Source organism: Populus alba, chromosome 1, assembly GCF_005239225.2.
Source record: "Populus alba chromosome 1, ASM523922v2, whole genome shotgun sequence".
Lineage (NCBI taxonomy): Eukaryota > Viridiplantae > Streptophyta > Magnoliopsida > Malpighiales > Salicaceae > Populus > Populus alba.
Genome location: NC_133284.1, coordinates 34,311,424 through 34,334,294, shown reverse-complemented (window position 1 = coordinate 34,334,294; position 22,871 = coordinate 34,311,424). Strand labels below are relative to the sequence as shown.

General features: G+C 29.3%; 3 protein-coding genes across 3 annotated transcripts; 2 read left to right on the top strand and 1 right to left on the bottom strand.

Moving 5' to 3' along the window:
• The first annotated feature begins 13,880 nt into the window (after positions 1–13,880).
• On the top strand, positions 13,881–14,776 carry LOC118055352 (citrate-binding protein). Its single transcript, XM_035067232.2, has 2 exons — positions 13,881–14,210; positions 14,392–14,776. The coding sequence occupies exons 1-2, from the start codon at positions 13,947–13,949 to the stop codon at positions 14,767–14,769; spliced, it is 642 nt and encodes a 213-aa protein (XP_034923123.1). The 5' UTR covers positions 13,881–13,946; the 3' UTR covers positions 14,770–14,776.
• A 1,277-nt stretch (positions 14,777–16,053) lies between these two features.
• On the top strand, positions 16,054–17,366 carry LOC118055353 (fasciclin-like arabinogalactan protein 19). The gene is given in 2 exon segments (XM_035067233.2): positions 16,054–16,506; positions 16,509–17,366. Coding segments are annotated over 2 exon segments (663 nt in total). The 5' UTR covers positions 16,054–16,071; the 3' UTR covers positions 16,737–17,366.
• Positions 17,367–19,736: 2,370 nt separating this feature from the next.
• LOC118055400 (egg cell-secreted protein 1.2) lies at positions 19,737–20,177 on the bottom strand. The gene has a single exon (XM_035067297.1). It carries the CDS (start codon positions 20,175–20,177, stop codon positions 19,737–19,739), a length of 441 nt encoding a protein of 146 aa, XP_034923188.1.
• Positions 20,178–22,871: the final 2,694 nt, after the last annotated feature.

The following is a 22,871-nucleotide window of genomic DNA, read 5'->3' as shown; positions in this document are numbered from 1 at the left end:
TCAACATGTCATACTTGCAAATCAGGTAATGAACTCCATTGGAATTAATAACTTTTTTTGTATTATTGTTTATTTAACTATATGATAACAAAAATAAACGATCACAAAATTAAACGTTAAACCAATAATAAGATATTTTTTAAGATCATGATAACCTCACAGAAAGCAAAATAAATAAATTGTAAAACTCAATTATCAATTAGGCTAATATCGAATGATGAAATAAAAAAATAAAAAGAAAAGTTAAACTCGCCAAACTCATCAATAGACCCATGAATTTTCTAAAATTTAATAGCATGTTTTTTTCATGCAAAACTATTTTCTTAACTATATGATAAAAAAAAATAGATTATCACATAATCAAGTTCAATTAGGAAAAAATATCATGCTAAATTTATGAACCGGGACAACTAGAATTACCTTGTCAAACTCACAAACCAAGTGATTAACTCCATAAAATTTAATAACCTAATTTTTTTAAAATTATTTTTTTATTTAACTCAACTTTTTTAAAAATAAACTATACCACGTTGCATCTTATTATCAATGAGAGTTGGTTTAGAAGGGTGGTGCAATGTCATTAAAACGATTTTTTTGTTATAATAATAGTTTTAAAACTATTTAGTTAATTAATATATATTAAAATTTTATGTGGATTTGAGTGCATTTTTTTTAAATCTTAGTCGAGAAAAAGTTATAATTTATAATTTTTATTAAACATGTTTTTTTAGCTTTAAATTGCAAATCACAAAAGCTACTTTTACCAAACACACATCATGTATTTGATGATACGATGGATTGTAGTTTTAAAAAATATTTTTAAAATAAAAATACATCAAATAATTTTTTTATTTTTAATATAAATAAATTAAAACCATCAATAATCATATAAAAAAACAGTCCAAGAAAAACTTAAAAAAAAACAAGATAAAAAAAAACCACTCTATCATTTTTCGGTGTTTTTAAACCTGACCTGATGATTGAATTCAGTCCAAAGTCCTAAGTCATGGGTTTTGATCGGTCACTTGGATCAACCTTAATTTTTTTATAAATCAAAATAATATTATTTTAATAAAAAATAATTAACCGATTATAATAATTTTTAATCGGATCAGATCTATTAAATCAGTTAAATTTTTAATTACCTTTTAATTTTTTATAAATTCAATCCAGTTTTAATTACAAGTCCTGGATGGACTTGCCAGACCGGCCGGAATTTAATTTAGTTTTAATTATAGATACTGTATCGACTTGCCAGGCTGGTCGTAATTTAAAACCATGTCATTTTCATTCTTTTGACGTGGAAATAAATGCTTGGGGCTGGGAGTGGTTGTGAAAGCCGATAAGTACAAAGGTCACTGGACACTCTCTCTTGTCGACTACAGTAAATTTATATCAGAGTTTGAGATGGTTGTCATCAAAGCGTGTCTGAAAAGGAGGAGCAGAAGGCAGCTGGGCATCTTAAATATGGATTTGATGTCTGATTATTGCTTCTACCAAGATATTGAATCATTGATGATTTTTCTTTTAAAACATTTAGTTTAGAATATAATTTATAATTTTCTTTTAATTTATATTTTTAAAAAAATTTTGTCATGTTTTGAAGCAGAAATAAATGCTAGGGGGCTTGTGGTTGTGAAAGCCGATAAGTCCCACGGTCACTGTTTCCTAAATTAGAAATTAATAATTAAAGCATGCCATAAATTAATACAAAACCGATTGCTGCAATATCTTCCTTTATTGATTTTTTTCCCCCAACATGAACACACGTATTTTTTTCTTTTCTTTTCCTTTTTATTTTTTTTATGAATATTTTTTTATAAAAATTTTGTTTTTTTTTTATAAGGTTAACTTTGTTTGCAAGTTTATCAAAATAATTCAAATTGCTTCAATTAATAAGTTTGGTGGGTGTTTTTTTTTAAAAAAAAATTAAACTAAAACTTTTTTATAATTTATTTTTTTTCTCATATAATTAAAAAAAAATTTAAAAAAATTTTACTATTAAACTTTATAAAGCAACAAAAATTAAAAAGATGTAGAGATATCATTGTTCACTCAACATCCATTGCACTATAAACTACAATAATAATTCATAATGTTTTGCTTCTTTTTAAATTTTTATTATGATTTTTTTTTCAAATATATTTTTATTGATTTTATCTTTTAAATGGAGATTGTTGAGAATTTAACTTTGTAATTTTCTTCATTTTATTTTGTCTTTATATTAGATTAGTATGGTTTACAAGTTTACTAAGATAACTCAGGTTGCCCCAATTTACGAATTTGGTGGATTGTCTTTTTTTATTATTCAACTTTATTTTTTTATAATTTTTTTCTCGTATAATTAAAAAAATATATTTATAGAAAAGTTTTGTTGTTAAACTTTATAAAGTAATAAAAATTAAAGAATATGAGGAAACTATTGTTCACCTACACACATTACACTATGAATGACAATAATAATATATAATGTTTTTGCTTTTTTTTTTTGGGCTGATATTTGATTTCACAATCGTTTATTTTTGTTATCATATAGTTAAAGAAAGAATAGTTAAAAAAACAAATGATAATTCTATTGGAGTTCATAACCTAGTTCACAGGTTTGACGTACTAGCATGACTTAATCAATTTACAGGTTTGACAAGTTTACTAATCGATAAGATATTTCTTTTTGTTTTTAATCTTTTAATTATTTTTTAATTTATATTTTTTCGATTTCATCCTTTAATATTGAATTGGAATAAATTGCATTATGAATTTTTGTTTTCTTTCTATATGGATAATTGTCTAAAAAACATGTTTATCTTTAAATTAATGCTTAATTTTATGATATCTATTTTTATTATATAATTAAATAAAAAAGTTTATAAAAAATATTAAACCTAATAGAGTTCATGACCTAGATCGTAAGGGGATCAAGATCAATCTAATATGTCATTATCTTAATATTTTTTTAAAATTATCATTTTGAAGCTTTTTTAAAAATCAAATTATATTTTTATTGATCATTAAGCTTACATTTTAGACCTATAATCGTTTCAAAATTAACTCTTATCATCAAGTTTAATAACAAAATTAAAAAATTCTTTCCATTCTTAATGTTTTTTTTATATATTTTTAAAAAATTAATCCACACAGTAGCGAATCACGGGCAATATCCTGTTATGGCCACTCTTGTCAACTTGTCATCAAAGCGTGCTTGAAAGGAGGAGGAGGCAGGTGGGCAACTTAAATATGGATTTGATCAGCCCAACAACTCCTTCGGCCTCGACTATAAATTTATTAACATGCCTTTACTTATGTCTATGTTAACCAAAGTAAAATCTTTTTTTTTTAATTGGTTAGAAAACGTATTTAAACGATGGCATTTAAAACAAAATATTTTTTTAGTGAAGGTCAAACACTCAAGTTTGTTAAAAGCAAAATTATAGGCAATATTTTGTTTATTTATTTTTGGATTTTTCCTTATTACCTTATAGACTTATGAATCGTAATTAAAGATTAAATCATAGGCAATCTAATATGATGAAACATTTTATTTTAATTCCTTGAGCCTTTTTTTCAAGTCCTGTAGATATAAACTAGTTGTGGAAGTGCATTATGCCCTCCGCTAAATATTCTTTTGCTTAAAAAATAATATTTAGATGTTTCACATTCATTACTAGGATTATAAACCTAGCTAGATCAAGTAAATTAATTTTATTTTTAATTAGGAAAAAATTAAAATAAGCAGCAACAACAGATAGAACAAACAAAAAAAAAATGATCGTAACCTTATTTTTTAAAGAGGACAAATAATATAATTCAAGTCCAGGCCTGTTAAATACAAAATAATTAAATTGAATAAAAAAAACTCTAAAAAATTCAATTATAATCAACTCGAGTTGGCAAGATAAACTTGTAACACCAGTAATTAAGACTGAGCCAATTAGAGTTATTCCATCAAACCCATAACATAAAAATATAAGATTATGATAACCTAAAATAAAGAAAGATGATGAAAATCTTAAAGCTCATTTAATTTTTTAATAACTAATAAGTCATGTAAAAAGATACAAATACCTCAATACCAAGACATTTGATTTTATTTTGGAAGGATAAGGATGCTATTACACTATTCTAGTTAGGGGATGACAATTCAATCTAAACTCGATGTATATCAACCTGATCTAAATGAGTAGGTATTTTTTTAGACCTGATGAATAAAGGGTATAGTATGAATATTATCAAACTCGATCCGAAATCCACCCGAACCTAATATGAAAATATATGTTTATATTATATAAATATATTTGTAGAATATTTAGATTTTTTTCATACAATATGATATATATAGACTTTAATATTGATATAACACACATAGATATGCACACACTAACTATTTTATTTTTTATTGATTAATAAATAAGAGTTAGATAATGAATATCCATTAGATACCTAAAACTTGATGGATAATTTAAGGATATTTAATTTTTTTATCTGATAAATAATGAGTAAAATATAATTATTAAAAAACTCTGACTCTCGGATATCCATTGACAATCCTAATTCCAATGAACAATGCAAATGGATATGTGTAATTTTTATTATTAATACTCAATTAGCTTTTTGTTAATATAATTCAAAATTAATCCATTTTAAGTGTAATTTTTATTATTAAAAAAAACATGGATTCATATTTTGAAAACATTCTGGAAGAGAAAAAACATATTATTCAACTACTCTGTGAAAAAAGACTTCAATAGAAGAAAAGTGTCAACAAAAGTAAGCTCTATTCAACAAATTTTAGAGAAAGTTGAAAAATATTTCGTATATTGAGAAATCAATTATAAAAGTTAGTGGGTTCATTTAATGTCTTTCGGCTAACAAATTTGAAGGAATCTTATTAATGCTTGGGGAGTTGCCTCTCATGCAATCAATTGAAATGGAGACTTTTGCATTCCTAGTCGGAAAAGATGGTGGAGAGTTGATTGTTCAGCCGATAATAATTAGTTTCAGTTTCTGGATTATAACTTTTCACTTTTTGTCAAATGGCCTCATGATTAATTATACACAAAAATATTAAATGCTTCGTGGTGTCTTAGGTTTACAATTGGCATTTAATTGGGAATATTTATTTTGTTTCTCAAAATTCTAATTAAAAAACTATAATAAATTTGTAATTTGAAGCATAGTTATTAACGCAAACTGGAGTTCAACACGGGTAGGGTTTAATTTATCATTTTGATGCATATACAAGCAAAATTTACTTTAAAATGAAAGTACATCGTGATGGATAAATGCACACACTTTAGTGAAGGTCAAACACTCGAGTTTGTTTAAAGCAAAACTATAGGCAATATTTTGTTTATTTATTTTTGGATTTTTCCTTATAGACTTATGAATCGTAATTAAAATTTAAATCATAGGCAATCTAATATGATGAAACATTTTATTTTAATTCCTTGAGTGGTTTTTTCAAGTCTTGTAGATATAAACTAGTTGTGGAAGTGCATTATGCGGCCGCTCAATTTTTTCTTTTTGCTTAAAAAATAATATTTAGATTGACTTGGATTATAAACCTAGCTAAATCAAGTAAATTAATTTTATTTTAATTAGACAAAAATAAATAAACAACAACAACAAATAAAATAAACAAAAAATATAATCATAATAGACTATAACCTTTTTTTTTTTTTTTAAAGAGGACAAATAATATAGTTCATGTCCAGGCCTGTTAAATATATAATAATTAAATTAAATAAAAAAACTCAAAAAAAATTGATTAGAATTAGCTCGAGTTAGCAAGATAAACTTGTAATACCGGTAATCAAAGCTGAGCCAATTAGAGTTATTCCATCAAACCCATAACATAGATCATAAGATTAGAATAACCTAAAATAAAAGAAAGATGATGATAATCATAAAGCCCATTTAATTCTTTAATGACTAATAAGTCACGTAAAAAGACACAAATACCTCAATACCGAGACATTTGATTTTTATTTTTTGAAGGACAAGGATGCTATTACACTATTCTAGTTAGGGATAACAATTCAATCGAAATCCGATGTATAACAACCTGACCTAAATGAGTGAGTATTTTTTTAGACCTGATAAATAAAAGATAGGATATGAATATTGTCAAACTCGATCTGAAATCCACCTGAATCAATATGAAATATATGTTTATATTATATAAATAAATTTATAGAATATTTTGATTTTTTTAATACAATATGATATATATAGAACCTTAATATTGATATAACACATGCACACACTAACTATCCTCAATACCAAGACATTTGATTATTTTTTTTTTGGAAGGACAAGGATGCTATTACACTATTCCAGTTAGGGGATGACAATTCAATCAAAATCCGATGTATATCAACCGACCTAATGAGTGAGTATTTTTTTAGACCTGATAAATAAATGGTAGGAATGAATATTGTCAAACTCGACTTGAAATCCACCAGAACCAATATGCAAATATATGTTTATATTATATAAATATATTTGTAAAATATTTAGATTTTTTAATACAATATGATATATATAGACCTTAATATTGATATATACACACACACATGCACACACTAACTATTTTATTTTTTATTGATTAATAAATAAGAGTAAATAATGAATATCCATTTAGATATCTAAAACTCGATGAGTAATTTAAAAGATATTTAAATTTTTTATGTGATGGATAATAAGTAGAATATAAATATTAAAAAATTCTGACTCTCCGGATATCCATTAACAATCCTAATTCCAATGAACAATGCAAATGGATATGTGATTGTAGTTTTTCAATACTCATTTAGCTTTTGTTAATATAATTCAAAATCAATCCATTTATAAGTGTAATTTTTATAATTAAAAAAACATGGATTCATATTTTGAAAACATTCTGGAACAGAAAAAACATATTATTCAACTACTCTGTGAAAAAAGACTTCAATAGAAGAAAAGTTTCAACAAAAGTAAGCTCTATTCAACAAATTTTAGAGAAAGTTGATAGATATTTCGTATATTGAGAAATCAATTATAAAAGTTAGTGGGTTCATTTAATGTCTTTCGGCTAACAAATTTGAAGGAATCTTATTAATGCTTGGGAAGTTGCCTCTCATGCAATCAATTGAAATGGAGACTTTCGCATTCCTAGTCGGAAAAGATGGTGGAGAGTTGATTGTTCAGCCGATAATAATTAGTTTCAGTTTCTGGATTATAACTTTTCACTTTTTGGTCAAATGGCCTCATGATTAATTTATACACAAAAATATTAAATGCTTGGTGGCGTCTTAGGTTTACAATTGGCATTTAATTGGGAATATTTATTTTGTTTCTCAAAATTATAATAAAAGAACTATAATAAATTCGTAATTTGAAGCATAGTTATTAACGCAAACTGGAGTTCAACACGGGCAGGGTTTAATTTATCAGTTGTGGGTTAACTTGAGTTGATAATTTTTTTTTTAAAAATTAAAAATTTAATTTTTTGATTTAAAAAGAAATTAATGGGTTTTGTTTTTACAAGATTAACCCACTGGTGACTGGACTATATTGAGTTACTAACTTTGTTTTTGAAGTCAATACAATTAAAATTCTTGGGCGGATCTTCAGTTTCAACTATTGTACTTCCTATCCAACAATAGCCGATAGGTTTTGTACATTATCTTACTATACTAAAAAAAACTATAAAAGTTAATAGGACTTTCCAAGAGTGTTTGTTTACGTGTTTAGAAAATATTTTAAAAATATTTTGAATTTTTTTATTTGAAAATTAATTTTTTTATCATTCTGGATCGTTTTGACGTGCTAATATTAAAAATAAATTTTTTTAAAATAAAAAAATATATTATTTTGATGGATTTCCAAATAAATTTTTTTTTAAAATGAAACCCATTACAAACAATTCTAAACACTACCTTAGTGTTTGATATAAACAATGAAACACCTTTTTTTCCTTTTCATTTCCCGCCTTTTGTTTTTCTTTAAATTTCATCATTTATTTTTCAATTTCATTTTGATTTTCTTAACAATCTTTTGAGTTGTTTTTGAATCAACCAAGATTGACATGTATCGTGTCTGAAAAATTTTCATTTGGTTTAATTTTAAAACATGGAATAAGCAAGGAGTTGAGTCTAAAGGTTTTTTTTATGTCAATTTTCATTCTCATACTTTTTTTACTAAAACAACTAGGTTTCTTTTGGAATAGCTAAGTTGATTGGGTCACGTCAAGACAATTCTCATACGTTTTAATTTTAAATTTGAGCTAGGTAAGAAGTTGGGTTAGAATATATATTTTTTTTTTGTCAATTTCATCTTCAAAATTTTATTATTAGTTGATCGAGTTGTTTTTAGGACCGAGCAAGTTAACTGGATCATGTTAATTAACTTTCATGTGGTTTAATATAAATCTGGGCTAGGTATAGGAATCAAATAAGAAAATTTCAAAATTAACATATTGAATAATAACAATATCAAATAGTTTCTAAAATCTAACTATTCTTTTTATGTTCAATTTTTTTTATCTTACCTGCAGCAGCATAGCGTATACATGTAAACTATTAAGTTCTAAATATAATATAAAATGTTAGATATTAAAAAAAAAGTTTCAGAAATACATAAGTCGAGCATTTATGTTAGTTTCTATATTTTTATTTTTCTGATAATGAGATGGTAAGATTTGTTGCTGGTCAATGAACAGCCCCATTAACAAAAGCATGATCGTAGTGGCAATAAAGTTAGCGAATCCAATTAGGTTCTCAAAAAATCATGAAGGATCTTCCATGATCCCAAAGTAAGTCAGCAAAAGGCATATCAATCTATTTAACCGCATCATCAGCTTTAAATCAAGCAAACAATAACTATGATTATAAAAAAAAACGAAAAAAGTTTTTGTTTCTTCTGTAGGCAGTTTTTCCGATTGAGAAAATAATCGCCTCCGAGAAAAACCTACTAATTAATCTTTGATCAAGGTTCCATGTGGAGTGTTCGACAAAATTCCTCACTAGAAAATGGATCACTTCTTGTTTCGTATTATCTTTGATACCATCTGAATTTCCAAGAAAAAGCAAAATGTTGATAGTTATGTCGGACGCTTTGCTTCGATAAAAAAATGGGGTCAGATTCTACATGATCAAACTTTTGGAACTTGTATTATCGGAATATTATCAGAGATGAGTCTTCCATGAAGGAAGGCACTCTGATGAGGACCAATTACATCATTCACGACAGTTCGCAGTCTAGCAGCTAGCACTTCTGATATTATTTTGTAAAAGACTATAAAGAGGCTAATAGGTCGCAATTGAATCATGTTTTTCACCACAGTACTAACCCTAGAATATTTAAGGAAGTCACAGCTCCGTAGAATTTTTCCTCCATTAAAAAAGCTCTTGACAGCAGCACGAATATCACCGCCAATTGTATCCCAATGAGCTTGGAAAAAATTTAATGTCATACCATCGCTCCCTAGAGCCTTAGTGGGATGAATGGAGAAATCAGTTGCAACGGATGACTTTGGTTAGCCTTCTATGCATTCTTGAAGATACTTTCACACGCATGCCATTAATTAACAACTGTCATGCCAAGTTCTATCGTCAAGCATATATTATAAATGGATATAGCACTTTTAAGAAAAAAAAACATAATACATTGATTGAGATCTTAATTGAATATTCTTAGTTATTTAGTTATACTGTTTAGATGCTAGGAGAAATATAGGGTCAAAAGGGAGTGCTATTACATCATCAAGCAGTAGTGTTCCTGACCCTTCGGTTTATTTAGGTGTCAATCATAAAGCATCTGATATACCATTTAATGACGTTGGCTCATTAACTATCGGTCGCAAATCTAGGATCCCATATGTTAGGGATCCATATTTCAATAAGTTAATTGCAAAATAAAAACTAAATATAAGCACGCAAAAAAATGTAATTTTGCTCAAACATAACATTAAATTAATGTTAAAACGTTTAAATAAGTTAGAGTTAATTATTTTATTTTCAGGTTTACAAACTTGAAAGCTATGAGAACAATAACATCGACGAAGAAAACATCATTGTAGGTGCTTTTTTTTTTTAATGGAGCCAACTTAAAGATCATTGAATGGAGGCCTGTGATTGAGGCTTAGTGAGGGAAGTTTAAGTTTAGTACGTAATCAATAATTTTAATGGATAAAAGATGTTTTTAAAATTTGGAAAACTAATTATTTTTTGAAAATGATTTCAGGAAAAAAATTTGGTAGGATAAGGCGTGGCAAGACAAGTCTGAAAAAGTCAGAATGTAACTAAATAAATTTTAATGTGTGATGTATACATGTTTTTTGTAATGTTTTAATATTTTTTTTAGTTTAACAAATTATTGAATTAGATTGAGTGATTTTTGGTATGAGACATACACTTATGCTAAGAGAAGAGCCAACTTAAATGACTTTGAGGTGTGGAAGAATTTTAGATCTCCCCATATCACTGAGAGCAACTAGGAGAGATAATTAGAGTTTTATTGTCTTAGGGTTTTAAGAGGCATTCACGGAGTGAGTCCTCAAATTGAAACAAAAAGACTCATGGTTTCATTATCAAGCATATCGGCAAGTCACTTCCTTTTACAAACCATATAAAGCACCTAGTAAGAGAGTCTATTTTAATTTCAAGTATTTTTCTTAAAATGATACCTATAATTTGTGATTAACTAAAAACTGGTGGATTTATTTTATAGGCTACACATCTTGGGTGCAAGCCTTCTTTGATGAAGTTGTAAATGATAACACATATATGGAGGGAGAATAGATGAAAAAAACAGTTTGTTGATAGTCGAACTGAGGCGTTTATTGTAAGTAGACTTCAAACCTTTCTGTAAATTGTTTGGACTAATGTTTTTTTCATCCATATCTCTAACTTGTTTTCTATGGTGTAAGAATAATATAACACCGCCATGCATCCAAAACATGGATAAAACCCTTCAACTGATCTGAAATATGATTTAGATTTGTGGTTGAAGGTTGAAGCAAATGGTGCGCCCGATATGAATTAGGTTTACAATATCTTTATGACTATGGCTCAAGATATAAGATTGAGTTATAATATCTTGACTATAGGCACCTCACATTCTGGCCCGAGTCAACCATCAACAGTTGTTGAGGAGTTGGTTGAACAATGAGTTAGTGCTTTAAGGGTTGAAATGGAGGCAATGTATGAAGCAAAAAAAAAAAATATAGATCATGCATATTTTTTTAGTCATTATCCTCCCCCTATATATATTTATAATTGTTTTTTATATTATGGTAAAATTTATTTTTCAATTTAAATTAGTTGTTTGATGTTGCTTAATGCCATTATGAAATTGTTTTATAGCATTAAAAAAAACAATTTGTTTTTTAAAAAAACCAATGAAATTTTTGTTGGTAAATGATCAATCTTTTTATCGGAGAATTACATCAAGTTATCAAATGCTTTGGTGTATACTGATGAATTTCTATCGGTTAATGATCAATATTTTCATATGAGAATTACAGAGAATTATTAACTGTTTCGGTAAACATGGATGGAATTTTTGTTTTGATCCACCTTAATTAATGGATTTACTAATATAATATGTTATCGGCGTTCTGTTGGTGAAAACATTAGTGAGACATATATATTGTTGATAAAAGTATCAGTCGACATTATGTCGCTAATATTCATTCATGAATTTGACTGTAAATATTGGTCGATTCATTTTTTAAGGACCAACAGCAACAATTCATTGCTATATCTATTGGTATAAAAACCACGAATGAAATTATCAATATATATGATATCAATGATGAGATAGTTCTTGAAGATATGTTTCTATAAGTAAATCTGATTTTTACACCAATATAATTAGCGTTTATAGCGACAGAATATTCCGTTAGTGTTTGGAAATTTTCTGTAGTGGCTGGTTTTCCATTGTTAATAGAATTTGACAACTCAGCTCCAAATCTCCAACATCAATTAGCAGCCTAGCGACACTGTCTCTTAACAATTCTCCTGCATTGTAAGAAATTTATCCAGTCGTTCTTCAATGTTACCATCTCCCTTCCAGTGATTATTCCATGTGAAGGGAGGACCTGTGGAGCCTAAGTTATTACTTTAATATAAGTTTTTTTCAACTCGGACTAATTTAGATTCAAAGTTGACTCACCAGGGTAATCCTGAATTTATAGCTAAGCCATTAAATGAGGTGTAAAATAAAAACCTTCATCTCTCTTAGTATCTCTAAATTTCTTCTCCTCCCTCATGAATTCTGTTCGGGAGGGGGGAGGTGAGGAAAAACTGAAATATTGGAAAAAAAAAAAAATTAAAGCTCCTTTTGTCTACTTCCATGTGTTGCTATGCACTGATATAAAATTCACATTTTGTTAAGCCTAGTTTCATATATCAAATATATATTTTTATAATTTATATTTAGTATTAACATATTAAAATAATTTAAATTAAATAAAAAAAAAAATACAATTCAATCACGCTGCGGAATATTTCAGAGAGTATTACTTTTGAAAGTAATAATTTGAATGCAATTCATCATGATAAGTTCATTTTTCATATTCTTGTGCAAGGAAGTTCATTGGCAAAACACGCGCGCGCACAAAAAAAAAAAAAAAAAAAAATATTGACGAAGAAGGTGCGGACCAAAAGATTTCTAATCCTCACATATTTCTATTGGGAATGCCCTTTTATTCCATCATCAATAATCTTCACTTAGTATTGACCAATTATATGATGTGGCATGAAAATAATTTTTAAAATAAAAAAAATCAGTTACGAATAACCAATATATTTTAATAAAAGAGAAATAATCATTTTATTCCGTCATTCTACTTGAAAATTATTGTGAATAGAACTTGTCAAATTCGGAATTATTAAACAGTGTTTTGAATGTAAAACATGGACCGTAAGGAATGTTATAATCTCATATCTAATTAAAAACAAGAAGAAGAAGAAGAAGAAACACTTCAAAATATGTGATTTGTTTGTTGTATTTAATGGTTAAATTGGACCAAATATAATTAAGGGATTGTTTGTACAATTTAGCCATGAAATGATGATAAAGAAAACTCTTATTCGGTAACCTAAAAAGAAGGGAAGCGAGGCGGCTAATACCTTGTCAAGTTTCAAACCGATTACTTTATTCTTCAAATTGTGATTTTATTTTTGTAATTATAAACTTAAAGATGTGAGGGAACCATGGCAGATCGTTATCCTCACCCTTTCATTATTAGGGTTTGAAAATAAAAAAAAAAAGAAGAAAAATTGAAATGGAAAAATCAGTTAAAATGCACCCCATAAAGTACTCAAAATTAAGTCTTAGTTTCAATGCTTAGCTTCCAAGGAGTTAACATTCATACCCAAAGTCAAGTTTTGATTTAATAATTTCTCAACATTTTTCTTCTTGTTGCTGTGTTTTTGTTTTTTGAATTAACATAACATCATGTTTTGAAAATAAATCTTACTATGTTGTTTTTTAGTGTTTCTTTCTTTTTATTTTTCAAGTTAAAGAAATATGGTTTTTTGTTATATTTCTTATGGATTAATTAGGAGTTAGGTTATTTTTTATTTTTATCATGTTGGTAAGGGGGTGTTTGAATGACATATATATATAATATTTTTTAAAAATATATTTTTTATTTGAGAATACATTAAAATAATAATATATATTTTATTTTTAAATTTATTTTTGATATTAACATATTAAAACAATTCAAAAACAGTTAAAAGTTAACTTAAAGCAAAACAAAAAATTAAAATTTTAAAAAAATATGATTGAACCGCTTGGAGATTTCTTATCCTCTCTTATTTCCATTGGCCATGCCCTTTTCATCATTAATAATCTTCCATTCCATTCCTATTTATATTCAGAGTCTGGTTCTTCATTCTTTCATTGCCTAAAACCCAGAATGAACCCTTCTCCTCTGTTCCTCAACTCACTCTACAAAAATGGCTTCCACTATTCTCTCAGCCCTGATCATATCTCTCAGCCTCACGGAGCTCATGCCACACCATGCCCTTGCTGATCCCGCAGATGGGTTCACCTCCCTTTCGTTGGGTCGATCCAACTTTGTCATTCATAAGCCTTATGACGTATCTGAAAGTGAGCGATATAGCTTCCAAAATGGCATCCACAAGCTGTGGGTTTACTCTGCTGACAAGCCTTTCATGTCCGGGAGCAATACCAGTCCCAGGACTGAGGTCCGCGTTCGAGTAAGTACCATGCATCATATATACACGTGACAGTATCCAGAAATTTGCTACAACTAAGTAAATAATATCTGAGAAGAGGATCCCTCTTGAATTTCTGGGTTCTTGCTCAAAATTATTGGTAACTTTTCTCCACTTGCTCAACGATGATGTATATATGACTCACTCAATCTATGTTCAACAGGGATATGACTACACTTCTGGTGTGTGGCAATTTGAAGGATACGCATACGTGCCTTCAGGCACAACTGGTGTGTCCATCATGCAAATCTTCGGAGGTGCTAGCGCAGCCACAACCATGATGCTTAGAGTCTACAATGGAGCACTATCTTACTACAGGGCTCCGATTGCTCAAAACATATATGATAGGTGGTTTAGAGTCAACGTAATCCATGATGCTGGTGCCCCAAAAGTCAAGGTCTACATTGATGGGTCATTGGTGCACGAAGCTAATGGGAATGGGGCTTCATCCCATTACTTCAAATTTGGAGTCTATGCACAGGATGGCGCGTCCGACTATATGGAGTCTCGTTGGAGGGGAATCAAGGTCCTAAGGAAGTAATATAATATATATAATATATATATATATATATATATATATATATATGTATATATATTATATATAGTATATATGGCGCGCGCGCGCCTTGTTCACATAAATGTACAAGGCATTATTAGTGTTGGAATAAAATTTAAAAGAAAATAATGAGGGGTGTAATTTAACTAGCAAGGCTTCAAGTTTATTTTTTAAAGGTCACCAGTTTGAGTCCCACAAATCTCAAGGCTACTGGAGGCGTACATGGTCGTTAATTTCAGAGCCATTATGATTAGTCGAGATGCGTGTAACCTAGCTCAGATATACACGTTAATAAAAAAAAAGATTATAGTAGCAATAATTAGATAATATTATCAGCCAAATCAATTTTGATTTTTTGTATCTACGAGATACTTGATACTGGTTTTTCATAATTTAAATTAAGAAAAATGTCCTATATATAAACATGTTACATTATAAGATTGTGGATTTCATGAAAGAAAATAAATTGTAATTGCCACTTCAATTAACTAGAGAGGAACGTTATATATGATTTGTATGAATGTTTTTTTGTTTATTTTTGCATTTTAAAAACTATTTTTGAAAAAAATATAAAAAATTTTTATTTTTTTATTTTAAATTATTTTTTATATTTTTCATATCGTTTTTGATATGCTAATATAAAAATAATTTTTTATAAATAAATAAAATTATAATGTATATTACGCATATCATCTACACACACAACACATGAATAAGAAAATTTCATAATAATTATTTTATAATATAAGAAGCAAATTCATTTAAAAATTCAAAACTTAAACGCTTCAAATTGTATTTGATTTAGAAAAACATTAAAAATACGTATATAAAATAAGACTTAATATGCTTATTGATTTATACATGATATGCATGGGTTTATTAATTATGTACGTATTTTTAAAATACACATACTCTTAATATATTTAATATAATTTGATTTAACAAAATTATTTAAAAAATGTTTCCATGAATAAAAAATAATATCCGATGGACCTTGAAAGTGCATAAAATACAAGCCCAATCTCCTCCACTGCGATTTGAAGGCTGTAATCTTGGCCCATTCCAAGATTCCTCTCATTCGATCTCAACCACATGTCATAAATCGTCCATTCACAATCCAATGGCTGTAAATTCATTTACACCGCAAATATATACCCCACCACACCTAATTTACTCCCTACCCTCTCACATTCAAGAGCTCCAAAACCCCGCCAAAACTAACAGAAAATCCCGACTTCCTCAACATAATTCTCTCTCTAACAGCTCCCTCCCTCCCTCCCAAGAAAAATGGAATCCCAAGACTTCATGACCATCAAATCAACGGCCAAGATTCTTCTCCACATCCTCCTCCTCTCTCTCCTCCACCAAATCACAACCGCTAAACTCACCGACCAAGAACTTGACTTTGCCCTCTTTTCCCTCCGATCACACGGCTACACACTTTTCCCCAACGCCATCGCCACATCTGATCTCCGCCTCCAACTCCTCAACCAATCAAACCACGCCAAGTCGTCATTCTCAACCTTCACTCTCTTTTCCCCGCCTGATTCCCTCCTCTTCTCTCTTGACCTTGCCTCCGCTGCTTCTCACTACACCAAATCCCTCTCCCTCCACATGTCACCCTTTCGCATGTCGACTTCAGATCTAAGAAACTTGACCGCCTCCTCCGGTGGGGCCTCCATTGACTCTTTGGTGCCGAATCACCGTCTCTTGATCAATAATTCTCTCTGGCTCACATAAACGGTACCGTTTTGGTTAATCGGGTTCGGGTTTCAGTTCCGGATCTTTTTCTCTGTCCTTCCATTGCTGTTCATGGACTTGATGGCATTATTGTTGCTGGATTCGAAGACAGAGTCGAAGACACGTCGTTTGAGGCTGCGACGTCGTCGTCTCAGATTGACGCTATTTGGTCTGAGGAGCTGAATTCTCCACTGGCGGGAGAGGAATGGTGACAGGAGAGGGAACAATCGCCGAGGGCGGATCCTTAACGGAGGCACTCGCGGTGATGTTGTTTCGCATGGTGCATTTGGAAGGTTTAATCACCATTAATTGTTTGTTAGTTTCCGTGATTTTTTTCCTGTTAGGGTCTGTTTGGATTTTGTAGCACTAATGGATTCTTTATTTCGATATTCTTGAAAGAATTCAAACAGAGCCTTAATTTGCTCTGAATTTTTTTTTTTGGATTCAGAGCCTGTTTGGATGCTGAGAAATTTGGTGGGTTGTTTTCTTGGCATATTTTTCTTAACCAAACAATTTATGACCCAAAATATTAGTTGGAAATGTGGGCCATTCAGATTCTGTAAACAAAAAGAGATTATTGCGTAAAATTTTTTGATACTCAGTATTGATATTTCATTGGAAATTTTTTTGCATTAGAACTATAAAAAAAGGAAACATGGAAACTAGGAATCGAAATCGAACTGTTCAGATCATTTTATTTAGTTTCTGAGAATAATTAGTAGAGGCTAAGTGTGGTTGGGGAAAAAAATGGGTTCTGGTGGTGGAGAAGATGAATAAGCAGTGGCATCGCAGTAGCCGAGCAGGATATCACCTTCTTGAACGGTGAAACCAAGGGAGGCAAGCATGGAAGGCCAGCAATGCGTGTCACGATGATGCGGATGGCGTAGGCAAGCAGCTAGGGCTGAGATAAGTCTCGCCGTTGAGGAAGAAGAGAAGGACATTGGAGATGCAGGATTGGAGGTGGAGTAAGGAGCCCCAGCAGGTGGTTTCTTCGTTGTCTAACCGGAGACGGGTAGCGAGAGTTGTGTGGGTGGAGACTTGAGGGTGTGCCATCATGGGCATGGAGGCTATGTAGCATGTGAGGAAGAGAGTGAGCAAGAGCTTGAAAGAGAAATCCATTGGAGACAGGGAGGAATGCAAAGGATGTTGCGTGGAGGAGATGGAGTTCGTAGTTTGATTTTATAGACGAGGAGCTTGGATTGTTTATGATTATGGGGAGCTTAAGAGACTGAAAAGGAGTGAATGGGAGATTTATTGAGGATTAGCTCGAGTAACGGTTGATGAAAGGGTTTAGCTGTTTTGTAAGTTAATGTATTATGAATATTAAAGTCATTGATGATAATGTCTGTTAATGATCACTGGGTATATGGATGGTCCTGCTCGTTCATTGATGACTCGTAGTTTTAGACATACTTGTTAAACCCGGTCAGAGTTGATCCGGTCAAGTAATCAGGTCTCGAGTTTCAATGATCAACTCAGATTAATCTGGAAAAATTAAAAAATATATATTTAAAGCTTTAATATTTTATATGAAAAAATTAAAAAAAAATCCATGTAAATATATGCTATACATATTATAAATAGCGAAGTTTAAAAGAATATTTTAAAAAAGTTTTTTTATCCCATATTAAAAAGATACTATATTTAAGTTTTTAAATTGAAGTATTTAAACAAAAAAAATTTATTATCCCACATTGAAAAAATAACTTTTTTTTAGAAAAACATATAGTATATATACTAATAGGTTTCAAATTTCACATTGAAAAAAAATATAATGTTTTTCTTGGAAACATAGAGTACATTATACTAATGAGTTTTAAAATCTACATCGAAAATATATATATATATATATATATATATATATAATATATATATATATATATATATTATATATATATTTTTTTTTTGTGTGTGAACATAGAGTATATATATGAAAGACTTCAAATCCAACATTGAAAAGATATTATGTTATCCTTTTAAGTTGAAGTATTCAAATCAAAAAGTTTTTTTATCCTACATTAAAAAAACATAACTTTTTTTTTAGAACATAGAATATATATACTAATGGGTTAAAATCCCACATTGAAAGAACAAAACTTTTTTCATGAGAATATAGAGTATATTTATGAAAGGGTTTCAAATCCCATATTGAAAAGATAATATGTTATTCTTTAAATTGAAGTATTTAAACCAAAAAAATTTTTTATCCCACAATTGAAACAAATAACTTTTTTTTCCCTAGAACATAGAGTATATATATTAGTAAATTTCAAATCCCACATCCGAGAACAAAAAAATACCGGGTCTCGTCTAGGTTCACCCGGGTAGCCAGAGTTATGAATTGACCTACCAAGGGTTTTTGACCAGGATTATTGCCATGACTGGTTTTTTATTAAATCTTACAGATCGGTCTAGCTATCAAGTTAATCTCCAGGCCGGGCTGGGTTTTTTCCAAACCAGGTTTAAGAGGCTAGCCGGAGCCACTTTCCGTGGAGCTGTAGAAATTGATTGATGACAGATGGTGCAGACACACGGTGCCTGTGGGCATGGCCATTTTTTTTTATGTTAACTGAAGAGAAAGAACGTCTCATGAAAGAGTTGGGAGTCACAGTATGCGTATGCTGCATGTGCTATTGCGTTGGATTCACTAAAAACTGAACCCGTACTTGTGTCTCCTACCATATGATCCTCTCGCTGGTCTGCTCTGTCAAGGTAGTCTAGCCGGAATTTTTGGGAATTTTCCGACGACATGATAAGCAAAACTAGTGAAAGAAATGTAGGGGGAAATTAAAGGGTGGTTTGGGAATTTTTGTTCATATCGCTTTGCATTAATTGTTGTCAAATGTTTTGTGAAGGTACATCACCGGAACAGTGATGCAAATCTAGTTGCTCAGGAATTACCCTAATTAACCTTGACCCCCTCTGTGATATTTTTGGCAAGATACAATTACCAGCAAAACTAAACCTAAATTTAACCTTGGAAATTGTAAGGATTCAAGAACCCGACTTTTGGAGAGAAAACTAAAACATTAAGAAAGCACAACTTTATTCCTCAAGTATAAACACTCTACGTACATCATGACACCAAACTTGAACAACATTGAAGACTCAAACGTGGAAAGCAAAAACAACAGATCAAACAGGCAAATTCAACAAAAACACACAAGTCCCTGGAATAGAAAGCTAGCAGACTAGATCATCATCAACCCTCTTTAAACCAGCATAGGCTGATATTGAGCAGGAGCGCCAGCAGCAAGAGGTGAAGGAGCAGAAGCAGGACTAAAATAAATAGAAGGTGAATTAGGAGAAGCATCACAGTATCCTCTAAGTATGTTTCCTTCCTCATCTGAGAAGCCAAGAGAAGTAAACATGGCAGGCCAGCAATTATGAGTGATGGTATGAATAGCGCGACAACAGTCAGGGCCAATATCAGCCTGGCCATTCATGAAAAACAAGAATATCTCATTTGTGCAAGATTTTATCTCCACGAGTGCATTCCAGCACTCCACAAGGCTGCCCTCGTCTTCAAGTCTTGCTGAAAGGCTGTTGAAGCCTGGTTTGTTAATGAGAATGTCTCTAGCTGCAGATGAAATATTGGCTGAGATCAGCAATGTGAGAGACAAGAAGAGAGCAAGATTCTTGAAAGCTGCCATGATCAAGTGTTTTTGCTTGTGTTTGTGCAAGAGGAGATGGAGAATGGAGGGAGATGGTTAGGTTTGAGAATTTGTGGGGGTATTTATAGTTTGTAAAGAGTTGGCAAGGGAGATGAGAGGGCTCGTTAGAAGAAAAAACAAAAACGGTGATTAGTGGTATTTAATCCAAATAGTTTACGAGGAGATGGTGGGTTTCTTAAGTACTTGTAACTGATAAATTATTTTTTTTATTAATTATCCTAATCCTAATCTTTTTTTTTTTTTTACCTTTTTTTTTAACAAAAACAATTATCGGTTTATATATATTAACCAAAAAGAAGAAGAAAGAAATTGGTGTGTTCCTATTTAGTTTTTTTTTTTTTTTATTATTATTAGACAAAAGATAGAGAAAATTAGAGAAACTGAAGATGTATGGCTTTTTATCAGCTTTTGTTAGTAACTTAGCATGTGTAGGAATATTTGGAAAACTATACAGAGAAATATTAGCATTTTAACTCGTGTTTTGCATGTAAGATTTTTTTCAATAAAAAATTAAATATGCGCAGTTGTTCCACTACTATTTTCTAAATTAAAAAAAACTTAAATATAAATTGGAAAATTAATACACATGAATCTAACTAAATAAATCATGAATTATTTGTATAATAATAAATATAATTATTAGTCATATTTAACAATAACTAAATATATATGAAAATAAAAACAAATAAAAATAGATATAAATCAAAAATTTTGATCTCGCAACATGGTCATTTATTATATTCAATGATTTTTATTAAAATTATTTTTATTTAATCAAATTATAATAGAAAATGACACATACGAGGAACTTATTGAATAAAATAAAAGGGAAAAAAATATTATGGCAAGGTTGCAACATGCTAAAATATAAAAATATAAGTTTTTTTTTTTTTAAATTAAGTTCATCTATATAAACATAAAAAAATATAGATGGATCAAAATAATACCTTTAAAAATTAAATACATAAAAAATATTAAAAAAATATATTAAAAAAGCTAAATAAGAAAAATAAAAAATTATAGAGAAGGGATATTAACTAAAATATAAATTTAAGAATAATTTTAAAAAAGACATTATAAAATTTATCAATTAAAATAAAATAAAAATTAGAATAAAAAAATAAGAAAAGACAGTGATGGTCTATGTGGTATGCTAACATGTTTAAAAGAAATAAGAAAAACAACAACTTAGGTTACAACTCTGACCGAGTTTAATAAGTTGGATTAATTTTAATTAGATAATAAGAAAAAAGGTAATGATAATAAAATAATAAAGTTTTTTATAAAAATAAAGATTAACGATAACTTGAAGAAAAAAAAACTTAGAAGTACAAAGGGTTAACTTCGCAAAACTTAATTACCGTAAATCATAAAATCAAAATAACTTGATAGAAAAAATAAGAAAACTATAAAGCCAAGTTTTTATTTAAAAAAAAAACATTTCGTAAACGATGAAATCATAAAAGAAATTGAGCCAAAAAAGGATGTCAACCCGTATTAAATATTTCAAACTGATCTAGGTCAATTAGGTTAGAAGTACCATAAATAGAAAAACTAAGAAGCTCAATCCCTTAGAAAATCTATTGGATGAAATTAGGATTAAAAATCAATTACAAAAAAGGGATCTAATATATATATAAGAATGAGGGTGAAAAAAAATTTAAAAAATAAATGAGAGGGCAATAAAAAATTTTCATTTGGAGGGCTAAATTGAAAAGAAAAATAACTTTAACCAAAGAAAGAGAAAATCACAAGAATGATACTAAGTTTTTAAAAAAAAATTAATGCATCATAAACTTCGATTAAATGATGAAATTGAAAAACCAGTAAAACTTTAACTAAATAGCCATTGGAAACAAAATTAAGAAAAAAAATAACGATCGAATTGGAAAAAAATAATTCATGAAAAATTATTAATTGAAGGACTACATTGAAAACAAACAAAACTTTTATAAAAAAGACTAGAAAAAATTAGAAATAAAAAAATAAGATAAAAATTGAAAACCCAAAACAAAAAGGACCCATATGCACTTTTTAAGGGAGGAGAGAGAGAAAAAAAAGAAAAGAGAAGAAGTCACTTGCAACAGATTATTCATCTAACACTAACACGTTGTCATAACAGGTGGAAAAGATACAATGACGCTTCTAACAACCCGATGAAAGAATGACATTTAATTGTTAGAATCCTTTACAATTATCACTTGAAGACCACAGGGCGGCTTCCACTTTCTCGCATAGGCATGTAAGTGCCATCAATTTTTTTTTTTAAAATTTTATATTACTAAAAAGACGGAATGCTCCTAATCTCACCTAAAAATAACAAAAAACCTAGACAGAAATGAAAATACCCTCTCTAAGGAAGCTTTAAAATTATTTGATCAGGGGGGATTTAAGTCTTTTTATTGTTCATTAAAAAAGAAAATGACCACAAAATCCTTGGACAAAAGCTAACTTTTTTTTCTTTCTAAAAAGTTATTTTAATACCTTAATTGTTTAAAAAACACAAAAAGACTTTTGTGCCTTCAATGAGTTTTTAAAAAACATGTGTTTATTACGAAAAAAAAGACCAAAATATCTTCATTGCTAGCATTTATTTTTGTTTTGAGAAGGTAAAAATAGAAAAAAAAATATTGATTCATATGTGGATATCCATAGTTGTTTTACCTATATTTT

What these genes read in the sequence shown, in the direction of transcription:
- LOC118055352 (XM_035067232.2), top strand. Translation starts at nt 13,947, where the DNA reads ATGGCTTCCACTATTCTCTCAGCCCTGATCATATCTCTCAGCCTCACG. An exon ending in GGACTGAGGTCCGCGTTCGA is followed by an intron (nt 14,211 to 14,391) that starts GTAAGTACCATG and finishes TATGTTCAACAG; the next exon opens with GGATATGACTACACTTCTGG.
- LOC118055400 (XM_035067297.1), bottom strand. Translation starts at nt 20,177, where the DNA reads ATGGCAGCTTTCAAGAATCTTGCTCTCTTCTTGTCTCTCACATTGCTG.